Below are 22,131 nucleotides of genomic sequence, written 5' to 3'. Positions count from 1 at the left end.
TAGTTTGAGAGAGTTTGAAAAACGGATACAAATTCATTATACGTGGACGCATTACTTGGTCAATAAAGCTGATTCGGATTGTGGTCACATAACCATCTTTAAATTGCATTAATAATAAGCGTAATTAGCAGCAAGATATACGATTTGGTTGCTAGCACAAATAGTCTCTGAGTAACTGAAAGAAATGGAAGAATTATTGCAACTCCAGTCTTCTCTCCATTTGAAATGAGAAATAAGTGGTGCTTCACGCACGAACCCTGGCACCGTGGCCCCGATCAGTCTTCAGTGTGTGCGGCGTTGCCCCTGGTGACGCGTCTCTATCCAGTGTTGTCCCACCCATGCTTCTCATTCTCGGCCTATGATTGGCTGCTAGGACCTACCCTGTGCCGTTGACTGGCTAGGCTAGCTGTCTGTTAGTTAGCTGGATATATTTAGCTGATTGCCTTATCGGATCAGATTTAACCTGCAGTCCAACAATATAGACTAAGTACACATAGTTTATGCTGGTTTCATGCAACCATTACCTGGAAGACTAGTTAGTTAACTAGGGAAGCTTACTTCAACAGCAGCTTTGTTATTTCAGCAGATCCTGGATTTTCTGTAAGAACCGAAAACAGACTATTTGAGAAATGTCTTCAGACGAAGACAGGGCCAAGGAAATTTTGAAGGGCTTCAAACTGTATCCTTTTTTGCTGATGTTCTGCGAAGGTTAGACACGTAAGTTGGTACTGTCTGTCCTGTTTGGTACAATATAACGTCATCTAATATAAGCAAGATGCTAGTGACATGTGAGATAGGATTGTGCAGTAAGGTTAGCTGCTGTGGCTAACCTGTCAGTTTCACCTCTCATTGGATAACGTCAGCTAACGTTTCACAGCCGATGTCTGTCTTTATGTGATGTGACAAAATAAAAATGTTCTTGTAGTTACGAACCAGCTAGTTCCCATTTGAATGACGGCCTGCTGGCTACATTGAGTGTCTTTGGGCTGTGGCTAATTAGCCGACTAGCTGCTCGGTGTGCAGCTGTACGCTGCTTTAACGTAACGTGCTGTAGCAGCACTGTTTACATTGACGTAGCTGATAGATAGCGACTATCAGCTACGCTATTAGTCGACCAGTCGCTATTAGTAAGTAAAAATGTGACAGAGATCTCTGTCACATTTGTACTTACTAATAGTAACTTAAGCTCTTAGCTTACATGTTGCTCGCGTTATAGCTTGTTTGCTGTTTGACAGCAACGTAACTTCACATTTGGGAAGATGTGTGACGTTATGGAAGTGAAGCCAAACTTCATCACAAATCAGTGACTTTCAAAGCGCCACTTCTTACCAATCATACCAGGGAATTGTGTTATCCGATTCTCCGAAGGTCGCGTATACTTATTATTTCTGATAGCGTTTTGAGGTCTGAATGTTTATGGATGTGTCACAGTGAGATTAACGTATGCTCTTACTTACTGTCACATGTGTGTTATTGCTGCCATTTGAAAATAGTCCTTTGTTTTAAGAGTACTTTTAAAACGAGTGAAATGACTTTGGAAACAAGTGAATTCATGTCAGACCTGAACCAGGTTATATTCTCCAACACACATACAATAGACAATTTTTATTTTCAATTTTAATCATTTGCCTTGAATAGATAGTATATTAAGGAGCCGCCAACAGAAAACATAGGAAGAGAGAGAGGAGAACGCGCATTATGACAAATGTCCTTGGCTGGAATCCGACCAATGAGGATGTGTTTATATGGTATCAGGAACTTACTTTTTTACTATACTGTTAGTTGGCTGATATTATGATGATTTACTGCTGATTATTAATGCTTTAGCACCTATTTGACTTGTGATTTTGTTTGAAAATAGCATAATGCAAATAACTTATGCATTATGCGTTATGCATTGTTGAACTTAAGATAAGTCACAAGTTTCTCTGTTTCATTAGATATTAGCTCATTGGGAGATTTATATGTTTAAGTGTGTTAATGGTTAGATAAGATAATATAATAATTCAAAAACATGTAGGCTACTCTTAGTGAAGGGCTTTACACCAGCTGCCAGCTGTAAATCAATTGAATACAACAAAACTAACATTGCAAAACACAACATCAAATTTGAAGGGAAAAAAGTGTGGACTGAAGCAACTTTTTGGGCACCTTATGACTTACTGAGTTATTACTATATATATCTTGTAAGAGAGTGACTGGGCCTTGCCTCTTTCTGCAAAATAATACAAAAAGCGTGCGACCCAAAAAATAACCAGCTGAATTCACTGCCAAGCTTTCTAAAATGACATCTGGAACATTAAACCTGTTATTAGTGTTTATTACTGTTAGAGTTTGCAACGGAAACCCTGCCTGTCAGAATGAATGGCTTGGAGATCCCAGGTTCAACACTTTAGACAGCAGTTCAGTTTTGCCTTAAGCACTTAAGCCCAAATGATACTTTCCACTTCTGCGTGACTGCATGGATCCACAAGGCTCTCCATGACATATTGTCTAAGTCAAAACGTATGAACATGCAGACTATTATGTAAACATGAACAGCTAAGGGAGTAGAAACAGAACCGCATCCGTTTTGGACCCAAGTTAAACAGGAAAGCAGCAGGAGGATGATACAGATTGTAAACTGAGATATTGTTGGTTTTAAACCTCCATTGCACCTGAACATCATTATTTGACATAATTTACATTTTTCAGTAACCTCAGACAGATGGTCACATTAACTAGAACCCTCCTGGAAATATAATCCAAAACCAAAATGTTGTTTTAAGAGATTGAAGTCAGTTCATCAACAGTAGTCTTTGAACCTTTTATCTCTGCAAGGAGGATCATGCGATCGGTTGTGTGTGTGGTTTACATGAGTGAGTGAGTAAGTGTGTACCTATGTGTCCATCCAAGGCTAATCTCGCATTCTGCTGCAGTAAACTGCTTAATATGTTGGGTACCCAGTTGTGACTGCATGCTTAAGGATGTCTCGTGGTTGTGGTGACTCACACTTTCTCAAAATACCTTTTATTGCCTCTTTTATCTTTTATCCATTGACTGCTTCTGACTTCTCACTCACTACTCTCCAGTTTAACCGGTTTGGGCCGCTAGTGATGACATTGCTGAGTGCATCTCCAACCCTCCCATCTGCTACTCTGTGGCCACAATGAGGAGATAACAGTTTGCAGTCTGTTTGGCTAACAGCTAACAGATCTACCATACACACACTGCTGCCTACCTCTATATAGCTTAGCCACCGCTATGCGATCAGGCAGCTTGGTGAGATTAATTTAGTCTGAAATGACAACTTTGAGCGATTGCCTGCTTACATCGCGTCTATTTTTTTTGTTTCACAGTATGTGTTTCACAGTATGTGCCAAATAACATCCAGCATCACTGACTAATTTGCAATGTTTGCACATTTTCTCTTCCCCACTGCTACACTATACCAAATTTGTTGAATTTTTTTTACAAATGCAAACTGTAGTTTTGTATCTAGGATGGGAGAGTGTGTGTGGGTGGAGCCAACGTGATAAATTGATGCTTTCCATATTACTGGCTGGACTATGTAAAACCGAATTAGTACCAGTAATTCCTTCTAGAATAAGCAGCAAAGCACTGCAGCATGCTACCCTTACTGCAACGGAGACCTAGTGTTCCAGCCAGTGAAACATAATCAAACAACATTAGTTAGTATGCATATTGAAATACCTAAACTATTTGTCCCCCTTATTATATAATACTCTCCCAGTCCATACAAAAGATGAAGGTGTGAGCTTGTGTATGTTTCTTGGTAAGGTCAGGCCTCTTGCTGTAGTGTGGTAATGCCTAAATCCATGATTTAGTGGAACAGGGATTTACTACCTTCTGTCTATACTACCTTATTACAGCCAACACAGAGAATAAACAGTACATCTTATTCTTTTCGAGACTTAAAAGGCATCATGTACTATCTAAAATCCTTATGAAGAACACGAATAAGAATATAAAACTACCCCTACAGCAAAGATAGCAGACGGTCTAGTTGTGAAACTCTCTCACTTTGTTTGTCAATGTTTCTCAAGAGCAGAACAACTAAGATGCTGACACAAGCAGTAGCTCCTGCCATAGTCAGTTATTTGTAGTCTCACATATTCAAACCCAAAGACTGACTGAACTTATTGTCATCTTGAGATATTGATTGTTACAACAGTGAACAGAATAGTAGTTTTCCCCTGAACTTCTTCAATTACATGCCTTAAGCACAGTTTAACCTTGTGTCCCTCATTAGCATATAGCTTGTTGTATAAGATGATTGTTTGTTGTTATTGTATCTTATTAACAATAATAATGGAGAGAAGGAATTAAATTGCAATAGTTGAGCCATAGGATGCTTATCTGACTTTGCTCTTGAGTCACACGTAGTTATTGGTAGCAGATCGTGTGTCCTGAGAAAAGTTACTTAGATAACTCTGCCGTGTAAACCCTGAAACCTCTTCACGAAACATGCCTCTGATCTGGTTCTGAATGGCACTGGGGACATCCTCTGGTTAACAACCAATATTTAATCTATTTTTAATTTTAGATTACTGCATGTAACCTAATCCATTTTAAAAGAACATGCGTCCATCTTCTAAAGTCTAACTGAGGATATGTTTGGTTGACCTTCTGTTGCGAATACTCTTCTTGAACAAACAAAAATGAGATCATTACATTTGTCAATTGTTCCACTTGATAGACCAAGTAAAACAAAAAGAACATTATACTAATCGATAATAATATGGCAGGGTTGCCTTCAAACGAATGGATGAATATATCCCACTGTCTCCATGTGTTGTTGAGGTGTGAATTTACTGACGTGAGAACTTGTATCTGTGCAGTAGGAGTGTTATAGAGGTTGGGGTTAGGAAACTGCATATACTTTGAACTACTAAAATATATTCAGACTAAACAGTGACGGCAGCTTTTCACTCGGGGCTCATTAGCTTGTGTGTGTTCTGATGTGTGCAGGGACCCTAGTGATTTACACACACAACCTGCAGCAGGCCCCGAGGAGGCAATCGTACAACCTCATATGATGTTGTTGGAGCTTCAATCAATTTCTTTAGGTCAGTTTGTTGAGGAAGTGATTTGAGAGAGAATAAATGAAAAGGGCACACATTATCCTATCAGATATGAACAGTAAAATGTGAATCATGGTTTTTCCTTCCGAAAGCAGAACAAGTTACCCACTTCTTTCATTGCCATCCCTGTTTGACCACTTTCATTATGGACATCCTGCTAAAATGATGCATGGGTTCTCTTTTGATTACAGTGAAACATTTAGAAATGAGACGTGCCACCTGGTGAAAGAGTGAGAAAGACATTGCAGTGTGGCCTGGATTACTCTGGAAGGTGTGGAGGATGATGAGTTTGATGTAGGAGATTGGATTTAGTTGGATTTAGAGGATTAGAGAAACCATTCAACTCAGCACACTTTACTAGAAAGCCTGAAGGAGAGGTGGGGGATGGTGGAAGTGGTACAGCACTGATAGACAAGGATTAAACGTGTGTGGGTGTGTGTGTGTATTTATACATACATTAGGGGTCCTATTAAGGAGCCTGATTCGACTGCTAATCTCACAGTGAAATTTTCCCAGCGCCTGGAAAATATGGTAATGAAATAAAGGATCATTCATCATTAATTAATAACACAATGTAGCACCATCAGAGCTACATATATTGTAAAGGAGGGTCGTAGCAGGAAAAGCAAGCAGGATAAGAAACCGTGTCTAGATCTCGCATCCATAACCAAGATAAGAAAAAGAACATGATTTGACGATCAGTCAACTAATAGCCACAACTCGACCAAATCACATTTGACTATGTCGATTTTTAGTCGTGGACACCCCGAATAGATAAATACATATTACAAAAAGCCCTTAAATATAGTCTATATATATATATATATATATATATATATATATATATAGTCACTAATCAAGCATTTCAGGGGTTTCATGAATCTCTGCTATTAGTAGAATTTGGTATTAACTGACATAAATAAGATATTTGAGATATGATTTGAAATTGTAATAACATCAATTTAATACATTTAAGTGGAATTGAGTGTTTTGTTGATTGAGATTAAAAGTTAGGTGTAAATATTATATAAAAAACAAATGATATTAAATCTTATTTTTATGTTTTTTCTTTAGTCCATATATGATCAGTCCACCCTGGCTGTTTCAGATTACTTTTATACCTGTCCCACTCTGAGGGCTTTGTTATTAATTACAGACATAAAACAATTAAATGTCTTCATTGTTGGAAATAAAAATGAACCCTAACACACATGTATCTCTTGCAGAAAGAAAGGGTTAATAAATCCAAATTAAATAATCAAATCTGTAGCCTAACTAATGAAATATATGACACACTGGTGAAAATGATGGTCATTACTACAGTGGAACAAACCCTTCTTAAAACCCGTTGGACCCGAGAGCCCCCCGTGGGGGTCTTTTTTTAGAGTGTGCAGCATTCCGCGTGTCGTAGAAAGCATTTTTCATAAAGAAATATGATTATTGCTCCAGACAAAATAGATATCGAATTAACGGGAAAAGTCCGAGCAACATCATCATACCAGCCATTGAAAACACTGCAAACACAATTATACATGAACTAAGATCATATCTGGACAATATCTGGAAGATTTGCCACAATTTTGGCCAAAAATCGCCGATCTATGCTCACTCTATGGCTCTCTCATCACGGAGCATGATCGCACATGGCGGCTGAACACATGCAGGAGGGGCACGATTCGACCCGGAAACGCACAGCGGCGTCCAAATTACTCTCTTTCAAACCGTTCAAAAGTTATGGGTATGCATGCCAACATCAGCCACAGGTCACGAGAAAAAAAATTGGGTAAAAAAACTTACGTTTTGACGGTTTTGGCGATGAAAAACGGATTTATTCCAGCGGATTTCGGAGCAGCGCTCTCCTCCATGTTGTGCTGCATGTCTGTGAGTGAGATCAATGCGCTGGCGGAATGAATGACAAAATGGCAGACGATTCTGTGGGGTGGAGCAATCCATGTAGAGAGGGGGGTTCGCCCAGCATTTTGCGATTTTTAGTCAGTAAACAGACCCGGATACGATCAAACACCCCTGCATGGCTCCCGTTGGACTATCCCGCATCGAAAAATGTCTCACACGAGTAAATCCGCCTTACCAGGGTCACATAGACACACATTATGAGCCATTTATTGTTATGAATGACAGATATGAAAAATCATAACTGCTCAAAATTATTCAAAATGGTGTCAAACTGATTTATTAGGATTATTGAACACTCTTAGTGATAAGAAAAGTGAATATATAGTTAATATGTAGTTATATAGTATATAAAATGAGTATACAGCAATGCAACAGCTGGTTCCGAAAATCATAATTTTGATTTTTATGACCATTTATGCTGGCCTTTCTTCACTCAATCGAAGTAAAATATGTTGTGGGGACATGTAACACGTGTTGTTCTATGACTTTTGTGTGGTTTTAGATTTACAGCTGCATTATTTAAATAAAAAAATGTTCAATACAAGTGCTTTTTTCCAGGCGAACCTAGAAATTTGTCAATTTGAGCTGTGCCATAAGTATATCAGTTATTAACCAGTAACATATACACAATATTTACACAATTAAACACATCTCACAAGTGTTACCAGTATTCTAGCATCAAAATTATTAAAATAGACCTTGTAGTTAGAGCTCAGGACTCTTTTGCGTATGGCTATGCAATTTTCGCAAAAAGGCCTAAAAATAGGGCTAGGGCCCAAAAGGTTAAACATATGTGTGTTCTACTGAATGGTTTTTAAATGTCTGGATTTATGACTATCAAAATCTTCTTATGAGATTAGGGTGAATCTCTGAATGCTACAGAGAAATCGTGCCCTTTCAGATTGCTGTGTGCATTTGTAATGCAACTCTGTTCTCATCACTCATGGAACGATATGCTAACATGGCAGGCCCCGGAGGTTCAGAAGCTGTGTGTTTTGAGGCAGTTAGGATGGGAAGTTTCACAGATGGCGTGGAGTCAAGTGTGTGTGACACTAAGTAGTTTCTGAGTGTAACAGGATGCTGAGTGGAGAATCTTCTAGAACAGAAGGCTGTGGGATGATACTTCTTTACTGCCGTCTGTCAGTCTGATATCCAAAGATAAAATGAGGTGTCATCAGTGTCTGCCAGTTCCTTCTGATTTAACCGAAATAAACGAGCAACACACTGATCAATTTAGAATCCCAGCCAGAACACGGCTCGATCTTTAGAACAGTGCTGCACAGGACTATCTCGAATACCAAGCCAGGCTCAAAGCCAATGTTTGAATTTCAAAATGCATAGCATATTAGTGAGGATAAACCAGGACAACCATTTTAAGATTTCCCGCTCCTGCAGCAGCATCTCTGCTTGGTGTAAAGTACATTCCACACCTGAAGGGAAATCACTTAAAGCTAGGGTTGGTAATCTTCTTCAAAAACATTCCTGTTATATTGGTTGAATGTCTCATTACTTCCTGACAGCAATCAATGAATCAAAAGAAAAAAAATCTGGTATCTGTGGCTGTCGCAGGACTGTAATAAGCTACCTAAATAGTTAATTCAGCCCCAATATAATGATCGGACAGGCTACCTACCTGTCTACCTACATGTGTACCTACCTGCCTGCATGTGGCGACTGTGGCTAAGTGGTGTTGTCCTTCAATCAGAGAATCGGCGGTTCGATCCTCGGCTCCACTAGTATCATATATTAGGCAAGACACTTAACCCTGATGGGCAGGTGGCACCTTGCATGGTGGCCCCTGCCATCAGTGTATGAATGGGTGTGAATGATGACATGTTGTGTTAAAGAGCTTTGAGTGGTTGGAAAGACTAGAAAGGCACTATACAAGTACAGTCCACTTACCTACCTGTTTACCTACCAATTGACTTTGCTCTAAAAGCTCTGTATGTTTCACAGTTAAAAAGGTACATTGATAGGTAGGTAAGTAGATGGATAAATTTAAAGTGTGATGATTCATTGGGGCGCCCATAGACTATTGTTGAAATGATTGTGAAGACGCAACGCAGCATGAGAAGCTGTAAAGTACAGTGCAGTCACATACTGGGTCCTTCCAGGCTCTTCGATTGACGGCTGTATTGTGTTTATAGTGAATGTGGAGGTCAGGAACAGCTGACCAACTGACAGACTGATGGGACAGCTAGAGCCGGCATCATCCAGACAAAGACTTCTTCAGCTTCCTCTCACTCCCCTCCACACAGCTTCTTTTCATGCTTCCTCAGATGAATTTAGACCAACATGATGAAAGCCTGATATTATATATGTATATATGCTGGTGATAAATCTACAGTGTTTTCCTATTTTTTACTGGGATACAGGCTATATGTAGTACACCAGTTTTATCCAGTCAACTGTACATAAGTACATAAGGTAACTTCTATAATACACAGAAATACACCAACAAATGCACATAGAGCAGAATTAGCCACACTGATGGTTAAAATTCAAAAGAGAGCACTCGTACGTTTAAACCACCTTAAATCCCTGAGACACCCACACTCCAAAGCCCTCCAAGCCCAACAGCTGAGCCCAGAAAAGAGTCCCCTATGTCAGTTGCTAACTGCCCCCTTTCAGACAAAATTGGTACCAGTCTCACAACAACTCTGCTCTCCAAACACCAATCAGAGAAAACCAAAAGTAAAGAAACCTGTTTGATAATATTCTAAACTACTTTGGCTTTTAGTTTATTTTATCCAATGTTCCAGACACATCATTTACTTTGAGAAGTTCAACTGTAATTTCAGATTTCAAATAGCCTAATGACCTCTCTACATAAAAAAAATACTCCAAGGAAAATGAGACAAGGCATATCTTCCTACACAGCATTTCAATCAGGAGAGACAAGTCAGAGACAGAAAAGACAAGTTTATTATTAACAGATGATATGTAATGTTAAAGTCTTGACAGTCTTTGGTGCTTGGACTCTACAGGGAGATTTGTAATGGAGGGGCGTCTGCCCTAAGCAGCAGAAGATAAATCCCCCCCGTGGAGTCCAGACACTGGTGGTGGTGGCTGATGAGGCTGATAGAATGATGAGTTGATGAAACTGTGAAGATTGGGTGGAGATATGGAGGTAACAGCAGCATGAACGTACTGAAGGTAGAGAGACAGTCATATTTAAAAAGAGACAGCAGCAGGATAACTGTGCTATTGGATAGAGGAGACCAGCTGATCAGAACAGCTGATATCATGACTGACAGCCCCGAACAATAACAGCAATGGAATAATGAGTGAGCATGAGTGAAAAGAGTGAATGGCAGATGTATGAGAAATAAACTACAGGCATGCAAAGTATAGTCTTCCTTACTGAACTTATGCTAGAGCTTCATATGTTAACATGCCACAAACTGAGGGACAGTGAATGACCTAAAGACATGCGTGTGCATGTCTTTAGGTCATTCACTGTCACACAGCGTGATGTGATCTGTTGAAGTGTAATTGGACGGATGGTTACTGAGTGGATTATTCGGTTCCTACATACGACACAGAGCTTCACAGAGCTACATGGCATGCAGCACTTAGCTGCACAATATGCGACTGCATGCCAATAAAGGCATTGAATTGAAAAACTTGAAGAGAGAGAGACATGATACAAAAATGTTCTACAATTCTCTGGTTTATCAGTGAAGTTTATGAGCTGCACTGCAGACTGAAGTCATTACTAACAGAGACAAACTTAGGGACAGCTGTCTCATAGGAACGGGTTCAACACGGGTTGAATGCTCATCGGCAAGTCCACGTTATATACATCAATGTATATGAAGTGTCTGTTTTCTCACTGCGCTGCCTTTTTATAACCCAGATGATAATCTGGTCATGGGTCACATCACTTGCCCGCATCCAGGCACCGTCTCACTCCTTCTGGCTCTCTTTGCTGTTCTCATTTATTTGATGTAAACTCTACTAACTTAAAATGTCAAATGATGGATGTCTGAAGGTTGATAACATAAGTGCTAGTAAATGTTCAAAGACAGTTCAGTTTATTTAGTCTAGTCTTTAGTTTGGTTGTTGCCACTTAACCTTTTCCTGACAGAAACTGGATGAACCTTCGAGATGCAGAGACGGGCAAAGTGCTGTGGCAAGGAACTGAGGACCTCTCTGTTCCAGGAGTAGAACATGAAGGTACATTAGACACACATACAGTATATGTATCGTAGCACAGCATGGTTTTTTTGGGCTATTTGTTGTTGGCCAGTTGTCTTGGTCGGTATGGTTTTCCTGGCCCCTGCCCTTTTTTCTTTTTTGTTAATCATTGCTCATCAACTACATAAGATCTGTGGATGTGGAGACACGGGGGTCAACAAGCCATCGGACAGGTAGATGAGACAGTTACCCTAATGTCAATGAACAGATTCTGCATTCATATGCATGGATCTGTAGGCAATCAAACAATATTATGGCATCAGCAGCATTCTTGTTTCCGTTTGTAGTCCGAGTAGTATTGCCCAATCACGTTAGAGGCAGGCTTTGGTTAAATACAGGAAAACCATCTGTGTGGAGAGCAAAAGAGACGGAAAGCATTGACCAAAATGCAATCTGGGAACCCATGGGCTATGGTCTGACCATGATTTAGCTTTTCATTGGTTTAAAATGAGCTTGTAAACTGCCGACTTATGAAACAACCTTGGCCGTACATGTCTTCTCTCAATTCTAACTCCAGTCTCAAGTCACTAATCGGACTGTAAACAGTTTGCAGCGCACAGAGAAGGAAGTCTTGGCCCGGATATCCGCTGACTCCGGAACCCCTGAAGTACAGCCCCTTGCCCCGCAGAGGCTTATCTGTCGTCAGACCGATGAGTTCAGAGATTGAGTTTACCCCAATTATGTAGAATCATTAAAAAGTGTTATTACCGAAGCCTTTTTGTTTGAACTTAAACCAGATTTGTATGATCTACTTTCTGGTTTATCTTTTATCCACCATTCTTACCGTAGTTATAAACAATCTAGGATTCAAAAGTTCTCGTGGCCCATACAGAAATGGTCATTTGTGACATGCAATGTAGCATATGGTTATATCAAAGAGGTCTAAACTCTGATTTGTCAATCCATAGTATGTTCATCTGACATTCCGACAGTGCCAACCCTAGACTAACTTCTATTTCTATTGTGAAGTTTGAAGGAGAGCTTTACTAAAGCAACACGTTGCCTGTTTATTGCAGCTTGTTACAGGCTGCATTATTGTGAAACACTTGACACTAAAACAGGAAGCTGGTCCTGTTTAAATCTACACACATTTTGATGACTTGGGATTTCTTCTACTCTTATTGAACTTTTGATCAGAGGGATCTTTGTCTCTTTCTGCCCTTAGAATTCCGTCTGGTTGAGCCGTTGTAAAGTATTTTGTTCTCCATGTAAAAGAAATGATTTTTTTGCAAACCTTTCATACAAGGGCTAGTATTGATACTATACAGTCACAGGCCTCTTTCAGCTGATAGCCGACAATGGAAGCCTACAAAAGGTCACCTACAAAGGAAGTGTTTGCTTTGTTTTTAAACATCTGGTTGCTATGGGTCACATTTATTAAATCAACAAGTTTCAGGTCTTGAATCTATAGCTCTCAGTTAATCACAATCAGCTTTATTTGGCCAAGAATGCTTTCACATACAAGGAATTTGACTCAGGTTGTTTTTTATTATTCTGATTAATTCTAGTTTCATTGTCTCTGCAGCTCGTGTCCCGAAGAAGATCCTGAAGTGTAAAGCAGTGTCCAGAGAATTAAACTTTTCCTCCTCAGAGAAACTGGAAAAGTTCAGACTGGAACAGAAAGTTTTCTTCAAAGGACAGTGTCTAGAAGGTAATCTGAACTTTTTAAAGGTACAGAACCTGAAGGTCAGTCAGTAAAAGGTACCTTTGGGTGTTTTGACCACTAATGGCACTATGAATCCCAATGGTTTTACACTATTCCACTGATCTTGTCCGTCTCTATGTGCAAAACCCGTGATTGACTGACGACCTGTCAAGGGTGTACCCTACTACTCTCCCCCCGCAACCCTCTAAAGGATGATCGGTTATAGCTGATGGATGGAAATGCATTCTGTCTCAAAGTATTCTAAAGTGCTGTAGCATCTGATGATTCATGTACTGCTAAAGCTGGACTTCCTGGATTGTATTTCAACTTCTCACCAGTACCTGAAGCAACACAATGCAGAGCCTTACATTTGGGTCCACTTCCTGCCATAGCCAAATGATCTGCAGTACACTGTGAAAGAACTGCAAGGATGGTAAAAGTCCTCACTCAGTACTGGAACACACGGATTCACCTGTCTTGCATTGTTATTTAGCAAGACAGACAGTTATTGAAAATAATAATTTAATGCAGACATGTGGTTTAACAACAGCTCCAATTAGTATATCCGGATTGAAAATATTCTAATATAAGTAGTAAAAGATATGAAAAAGAATCAAAACCAATCAAAGCAATGAATTAGAACATTGACTACATTCTAGACAATTATTAGTGCTGAAACAGTCGATGAATCAGTCAGCCGAAAATAAATAAGATGGCGACACTAACTGACGGAAAAGCTAATAAGTCTCTTCTCTCTCTTTTTTCCTCTCTTTTTTCTTTGTAAAATTGAACAGACTTTTCCAAGCAACACAAATGATAATTAGTGGACAGGGCAGTAGAAAGATTCCAAGGATGTTGAATAATGTCATATTTGTCATATTATCAATATATACAAGTATTCTTAAGCTAGTTTTGTCGTCTCCTTCCTGCCTCCTTCCACCACTCTGATAAGTTAAACACCTAATTCTTCTTTACAAACAGTAAAATATTTTTCAGGAGGGTGCCTAAGAAAAGACCTGATCTGACTACACTTATACTAGGTTACATAATGATGCAACAGTGGATGTTGATGATTAGATCGGCAGTTCGATCCGAGACTCCAACAGTCTGTATGTCAAAGAGTCCTTGGGCAAGATACAGAGCCTTCTATTGCTGCCGAAGGCTGTGCCATCGGTGTGTGTGTGTGTGTCTGTGTGTGTGAGTGAGCATTTAGCTTGGATCCTGATGGGCATGTTGGCACCTTGCATGGTGTGTGTGAATGGGTGAATGTTGACATGAAGTGTAAAGCGCTTCAAGTTGTTGGAAGACCAGAAAGACGCTTTATAAATGCAAGACCATTTCTTCACATCTTTCCTTGACCTCATGATGTTTTCCATCAAGGAAAATATATAGGACGTCATTTTTTTGACTATTCACCTGCAGCTCAGGATCGCATCTAGTGGAAGGTTGGAGGACGGCAGGTCCCGGCAGTGAGAGGCCACTACTTAGCCTGAGAGAAGTGAGCAGTGCCAGGCCAGGCAAAACAACCGATCCACAATTCCTCATGACACACACACTCACAGAACAGATCTTTTTCACAGCCACCCACAATCAGCAGCAGCTGCCCTGAGGTGGGGCAATAAAGATTGATTGAAAAGAAACAAAGAAGCAATCACCATAGTCAGGGCTATCCAACACCCGTCAGCTCAGGAAAGATTAACAATGACACAATTTGAAAGATTTCCTGAAATCAACAATCATGTGTAGTGATGTTAATTATTAACCGTTTAACTGTTAACCAACAATAAGAATTTGACCCTTTATAATATCAGTTAGAAGAAATATTAAAAATAAAAAGAGTTTAAAAAAGCTGAAAGAGGAATTACGTCCACCTTAAAGGTCAGCCCACCTAAAATGTGCCTGAACCCGACTTGTTTCTAGCTAAGGGGGCTAACCCCCTTCACTTTAAACAGCAGGTGGCAACACGACTCAGAAACTTAACTTGGGTCTCCTTACAGGCCTTGAAGAGTTGTAGCATTTATTCACGTCAAACTGTACACACAGTGCACTGCTACGTTCACAGCTATAACGTTAGTGCTGATTTCACACATCACACACTCACTCTCTCGCTCTCTCGACTGGACACTCGCTAAAATCCAGCAATAAATCGTGCAATACACTGGGCAGAGTATGCAGGCAGACACACAGCTGACAACTCTCCAAGAAGGTTAGAGTTCCCAGACAGGGGAACTGAAGGTTCAGTTACCTGTTTTGCACATTCGCTGCAGCTGGTGAATGCAGTTGATAAATGATGGATTTAATCCATAAATGGTAAATGGACTGTACTATAGCACCTTTTTAGTCTTTCCAACCACTCTTTCACCATTCACACACTGAGTGTCTTGCACATCGACATGCACGACCCTGCTCTCCACTTAGCCACAGTCGCCCTGCTGTTTGTGTTATCGTTACAGCTGGGCGGCTTGATAGGCACTTCAACCACAGCACCCTGCATGCAAGGCATACATCTTGTTGGTTAACAGTTAATGATTGCTTAATGAGGGTCAGCTATTCGTCAGAAAATAAATTAACGACCCTAATCATATCCTTTTGTCTTGTTAACATCAAAATGAAGAAATGACTGTTGGCAACACGATATAAAGTCTTTAACTCTAGCACCATGACCCTGTTCCTGCAAAAAACTCGTAATCTCTGTAAGAAAATCGTTTTTACAAAATTGATGATGATACAGACTGTGACAGCCATTAGTATACAACATTTAAAGAAGAGGGGACAAATGGCAACCCTCTGACAGAATAAATACCATTTATTTTCACCTATTGTTAGGTTGCTCCAAACGTAGGCTGAATTTTGGTGAGGGAAAACGTATGGGTCCCTTGACCTCTCACCTCAAGATTTGTGAATGAAAATGTTTTCTATGTGTACGAGTCTCCCCCACCAGACATGTTTTATGATCATCTAATTTTTGCATACTGGGGTCCCTAAACAGTCTTGAATTGAATTAAATTGGGTATTACTGGAAAGCTGAGACTCTTTCTGATCCAATGAGCCAAATTATATGTATCTGTGATGATAGTGGCCATTTCACATAATGAGACCATTTAAAAAAAAGTTGATGTCACTGTATAAAATGAGCTGCTGTGACCTCTACGATAATCACAGCCTTGTGAACAGCCACAAACTACAGACCTATGGCATTCAGAGGATGTAGGGCTTTCCTCGGAACATTGACAATTAGGGGATTTCTGAGCAGTTTCCAGAACAGAAACACTCGTCATCCAATCACCGAAAAATGCAATTCTTACAGAAATCTCCAAATGTCAAAAGTTCATGACTTTTATATGATGGTCCTTCATGTGGTATTTTGGAGGCATTTCTGATCATTTTTATCAATTCTTGAGTGGTAACAAATTGTTTAATTGAGCACCAAATCTATGTAACAAATGGAATCAACCCAAACAATTGCTGTAACAACTGATGAGACATAATAAAGCATGGGAATGACCATCATATACTTCCATCATAGTGTTTTAAGTTATTTTCATTCATTCATTTTTGACACACACTGCTGAGCTGCAGAAAGAAATTAATCATCTGGTTCCCAGCTTTCAGGTTATGTACAACACTTATATGTGGCACTTACTGTTGACCTGCTACCTCCTCTAAAGATCCCCTGTCCCCCCTAAATAAGTTAAAAACGGGTCCACAGGGGTCTCTTCCAGACAGACAGAAAAAGGTTTATAAGTGTATGCTGATTTGTATATAATAATAACAATCCACAATTAAAAAATGCTACTCTATTAATGCATGGAGCCGTGCAACTTGTTGTACACGTGCAACAGTGTTGTATGCATTTCATACAACACTGCCTGCAAATATTGTTTTAACAACTGATGGTACTCTGTCCACAGAAAAGGTGTGGGGGCTATTATTTACAGGATGTGTTAAGTTAAACTTTTTTCATGTCAATGACAAATTGTACAGATATATACATCAAAATTGTAGTATTATTGCTGGTATGATGTCAATAAACTTACAAAAGATCATTTTCACTGTCTTTTTTTGCTGTGAACCCCGAGGCACAGAGAAAAAATAGGCGAAACCTCAAATCTCTCAAAGATGCACGCAGCCGAGCCACACCTGAGCCGCATTTCTCAGAGTGGCTGCTCTAACCTGTTAACATGGGGGCCGAAATAAAAAGCAAGAGTATACTACCCACCCCTAGACTAAGCGGGGGAGTTTCTACCAAATGTTGTCTGGTGAGAAATGGCTTGTTGTTTTTTAAATTCCAGTCCAAAGTGTGAAAACTCAAATATTTGGACACAGGCAGTCAAAAATACTTTGTTCCCTAAAATGTGTCATAAGATACAGTAGTTGCTTTATACCTCAGGTCCTCAACAGACAGCTGTGGGGGGGCCTACTGGTTAGGTTAAGACTGAGTCTTTCCCGCTGCAGCCTGGGTTTGATCCGGCCCAGCATGTCATCCCCTCCCTCTGCCCTGCCTCTCCTGTTTGTCTCTATCAAATAAAGCTGAAATGGCAAAATATATCTTAAAAAACAGAGAACTGTTAGCTGTTGTCATTTCCTTATTACTGCGTGTTTGCAGTGCTCTCCCTGGGGCCCTGCTGTACAGAGGTGAGGTTACAGGAAGCCCCAGGAGACAACACACAATACACACCGGCATAACATGTTTATGTTGCTAGTTTCTAAGTCTTTATAATCAGGATTTTTAGTAATGATATTGTATGTTGTGAGGGCAACACTGAACTCTTTGTCTTTCTGTGTCTCTGTCCAGAATGGTTCTTTGAGTTTGGTTTTGTTATCCCCAACTCCACCAACACATGGCAGTCTCTGATAGAAGCAGCTCCAGAGTCCCAGATGATGCCAGCCAATGTTTTAACGTGAGTCTCCAATCAGCTCATTTCTCTGTTTGAGATTCCCGTACTGCTGACACATGTAGTAGATCTTATTTTCTCATCTCTTCTATTTAACTTTGTACAGCTATCTAACCAACACGAAAGGAAACAAAAAACAGTGTACATGTGACTTACAGGTTATTTTTAAAATGTGTGCACGTTAGAAATAACCTGTGTGATGTAAACCTTCTGCACCATTCTCTGGCAATGTACTCAGATTAATAATGACCTGAAGATTGGGCATATTTGTACAATCTTACAAATGAGCAGGGAATGTTAAAAGGAACCCTTTCACAGTGTGTGTTTTATTTTCATAGTTTTGTCCATCATTTTTATCGGTTCTGATAACATTGTATACACCAGAGGTAGCCAACACGGTGCCCGCGGGCACCCTGTCGCCCGCAGGGACCACGTGAGTCGCCCGCGAGACATGTTCTAAAAATAGCACTAGTCACCATTGGAGCTCCGTCTAAAATTGTAGTTGCTGTTCTTTTCAAAAACGCTTGCATTAGTGTAGATTTAAAAATGACAATATTTCTTGTCATAAGAGAGTTGGGTACCCGGAGGCGCACGGCGGACAGCCAGGACGAGGCCGCCGCACTAGGTTTTCAGGTTCCGAATGGCGGGCGCTTCCCGTTGGCGCCAGACGCGCGCCGCGAGCGCACCCCGTCGTCAGGTCCGTAAATCCTCGGAACAGGCCGCGGGGCAACAACTCAGGGGTGGCGGGGGTAGAGGCGAGGCAACGCAATCCGACCGAAAAGGCCCAGACTAGAGGTTTGAACGCGGGCGCCCGAAGACGCTCGCGCGCTTCGGAGGGTTGGATCCCCCGCTCGGCTATAGACGAGACTTTTTACTGGTTTCTTCGTGGAGACAAAGGTACCATTGGAAAAGCTGGTGTCGGTGACAACAGACGAGGCTCCCGCGATGACGGGCCGGCATGCAGGCTTCATTGCGCAATGCAAAGGTGACCCAGACTTCGCAAAATGTCTACATTACCACTGCATCATTCACCAGCAGGCGCTATGTGCAAAAGTAACCGTCTTTGATCATGTGATGATACAAAAATATCAGAGATGTGATACCTCTGACTTTCAAATGTTGAAACAGATTAACAGAAATAAAAGTTGCATGTTTAAATATATATGTGTAGCTATACCATCATTGTTGTGGAAATCATTATTAATAATTATTGTGAGGAATAATTAACTGACATGTGATCAAACAGTCTCTTCACATATATTATTATTATTAAGGTGATCTGTGCAACTTTGTTATTCAGGAAGTTTGTATCAAATCAGTAGCCCTTCGTACTACTCAGTACCCTTGAAGTAGCTCTCAGTTTCAAAAAGGTTGGTGACCCCTGATCAACAATATCGTCCCTGTTTACTTTAATCTGCACTGGCTGCAGGTGAGAGTGTGCAGGCCTCTGCCTCTGTTCTTACCTAGAGACACAGAGGTGAAATCTGATTGGATAAAAGCTCGACTTAAAACAAGCTGCACTGGAAGCAGAGCAACTGAGGAAGACAGTAGCTGTGCAATGAGAAAATAAGATAATGGGGAAAATATTTTTATAAATTATAATACATGTAGTCTATTTAAGAAAAATTATTAAATTATAAAATAGATATAGCTTTGTGATTCTGTTTAGGCCAGCACTGACGGCCCACCACTGGTCGCAGGAGATTTTATTATGGTCGCCAAATAAATTTGCAGAAATTCTTCCAGTCTTTTCTTTAACATTTATGTGTGCAGTACACCTTTGAGCCACATGAGGGAGCCTGAATGTTCGCTTTTTTCTGATAATTGTAGTCTACTTCTAACATTGAATCTAATAAGAAAAGTTAGCTTACATTCTGTTTGTGTTGCTGATGAGGAAAAAAAACAAGAGCATATTGATTCCACCTTAATGTATATTGTTAAACTGGTAAAAGGAAATTAATAGAATCAGATAACCTGTTAACTCTGCCTAAATGCATTTATTTGGTCTCAGGAAGCCTTATTTACGCACTAATTCACTCTACTCATTTATAGATTTATAGATAAGGCCTTTTGTACATTTAATTACGATGGTCATTTTTAAATAGAAACAATCAACCTGTCCCCGCGAGTTTCTTCTGTCAGACTTTTTATTTATCACCAGACCTCTTTATTGACTTGATAAGTGTAGTGTTTGTAACGGACAGGAATGAAAACTACAGTTTTACGACCCATGTTGTAACAAGTTGAAATGTTCCTGAAAACCTTTTGTTGATTCTTGCAGTCACATTTATGAATTTATAATGTTATAAAGTGTACATGACACAGTAGTGGACTTCAATGCCTCAGACTGTGTCTTTGTTTTCCAGTGGTAATGTGATCATTGAGACCAAGTTCTACGATGACGACCTCCATGTCAGCACCTCCAGGGTACGACTTTTCTACGTCTGACCTCTGACCCCCTGACTCTACCCTCCAAAATGCTGATGTCCTGCCAAGGTCTATAAATTACCAATGTTAGCTACGATTTGCAGCAGTAAACGGCTCGTTGCTGACTTGGGATCAGCACATTTGGATGAAACCCAGCTGTGGTCCCACAAGTCAGTGAAGTGAGCTTTTTGTTTGGTTGTTCTCTTGTTTTGTGTTGACCTGAAAACTTCCTCTAGACCTTGGGAGAAGAGGTGAGAAGAGGAGAGAGCACTCTGCTGTGTCCTCTGTTCCGACATCATCTCTCTCTGCTTATCCCCCTCCAGACTTTTCCACTGTAAACACATTATCACTGATCACCAGTCAGCCAGGGAGCCACTCTCTGGTTTGGGCTTTTTTTAAATTCTGCTCTCTCTCACTCCAAGGTTGCATTTACTCAGGAACAGAACATCAGACGCATAACCTGCCTGATGTGATCTTCTTTCTGTTTGGAAACACTGCTCTCCATGTGTTGTCAGTGTCGAGGGAGGAAGTTTAGTGCCTCTCCTGAGATACGTTCAAGAGTTTCTCATCATAAAACACAGGTTAACATTTCCTCTAGCTGTGTCCCACTCCAGAGGCTAGTGATGTCCAGAGGCCTGTGAAGTCCACACTTCATGATAAGGTATATTGACTGTCCTGTTCCAAAGTCCCATTGGGATGCAGCCTCTTTTTGTATAAATTTGAAGAACACAAAAGGTACATTGTTTGTAGTCTTCAATATCCCCAAATCTGGTTACTTTTTGTGTACTTGTCAAGTTGGAATATTGTTGTGTGTATCATCAGTGAAATGGACATCATACGGATATGACAAATCAACTCTGACATGTCCACTTTTACGAGCTGACAAGGACTGCCTGAATGCATCGTTAATGGTGGTCTCTGTGAGGTCAAGTATTGTAACTTGTGATTTAGCTTTAGTCCTCCGAAGGACACACCTCTGCAGGCAGCCTCTGAAGTGGGACACAGCTTCTACCAACCAAACCTTTCCTGTTTCCTGACCAAATGACCTAGTGTAGAACAGAGGTTTTCAGTGTGGTGTGATGGAGGACCAAGCACCTGCTTTTATTCCAGTAAACCACGAGAGATGCTGGTTTATCTCGATTGCTTCTTGCCTGTATTGTTTTGAATGAAAAGCTGCACACTTTTGTCATGACACATGGTTGAAAAGCACTGTGTTTGGGGGACATTCATCAGCAGACAGGGGGGGTTAAATACATCCACTTGTACTTAAAATGCTCAACTTTCACTAAATCATCATCAGGTGTAAACGGAGTCCTGCATCATTTATTCTCAGTAGTTCAAGATGTTACCAGCGGCTAAACTCAGTTCTTCCCTGCACATTCTGGCTTCCCATCCAATTCACTGTTTGTTTTTTTCTTAGCTGCTAACTGAGCAGTGTAAAATAGACTTGTGTTATAATATGACTGGAGTTGTGGATTAAAGTCATCCGATGTTGTAATAACATGGTGTTTATGGTCTTCATTGCTTTTCAGATAAGGTTCCCTCCCCCGTTGTGAGTTAATCATGTTTAAACCAAATATTCCGAACATTTGGGGGTTGTTGCTGTGTCACATAATATTTGGTTTGCATAGCAGCAGTATGAAATAAGGAACTTTCATACCGTAATTGCACTGTGTAAGTTGTTTAGGTTTAGCTGAATGTTGAAGGCTCATTTTGTACTGAAGATTTTAACTGATACAAGTAAGTAAGCACTTCTCAGGTTTATTTTACGCTGATAGTGTCTATTTAAAGAGGGATGGATATGTGTGTAGCTGTTAGCATGTGATGTTGACTTCTGAGTCTCTCAGTTCAGCCAAGTTAACTGTTGAGTTCCACATGCATCATGGTCGCATGGTGTAAATAAATCACCTTTCTTTAGTCTCTGACAACGACAACGTCTCTGAGTCATCTTCCTTGTCACTTTGGT

At 40.3% G+C, this 22,131-nt stretch overlaps 1 protein-coding gene across 1 annotated transcript; it reads left to right on the top strand.

The window, feature by feature from the left end:
• The first annotated feature begins 422 nt into the window (after positions 1–422).
• On the top strand, positions 423–21,668 carry pde6d (phosphodiesterase 6D, cGMP-specific, rod, delta). Its single transcript, XM_076079235.1, has 5 exons — positions 423–679; positions 11,089–11,177; positions 12,724–12,849; positions 17,639–17,744; positions 20,105–21,668. The coding sequence occupies exons 1-5, from the start codon at positions 630–632 to the stop codon at positions 20,184–20,186; spliced, it is 453 nt and encodes a 150-aa protein (XP_075935350.1). The 5' UTR covers positions 423–629; the 3' UTR covers positions 20,187–21,668.
• Positions 21,669–22,131: the final 463 nt, after the last annotated feature.

Source organism: Anarhichas minor, unplaced genomic scaffold (assembly GCF_050575085.1).
Source record: "Anarhichas minor isolate MPS153535 unplaced genomic scaffold, ASM5057508v1 ptg000071l, whole genome shotgun sequence".
NCBI lineage: Eukaryota > Metazoa > Chordata > Actinopteri > Perciformes > Anarhichadidae > Anarhichas > Anarhichas minor.
This window is presented reverse-complemented; position numbering and strand designations above follow the sequence as displayed.

Coding starts and splice junctions, on each gene's coding strand:
- pde6d (XM_076079235.1), top strand. CDS start 630: ATGTCTTCAGACGAAGACAGGGCCAAGGAAATTTTGAAGGGCTTCAAA. Junction 11,178..12,723: donor TCCAGGAGTAGAACATGAAG/GTACATTAGACA, acceptor TTGTCTCTGCAG/CTCGTGTCCCGAAGAAGATC. Junction 17,745..20,104: donor ATGCCAGCCAATGTTTTAAC/GTGAGTCTCCAA, acceptor TTTGTTTTCCAG/TGGTAATGTGATCATTGAGA.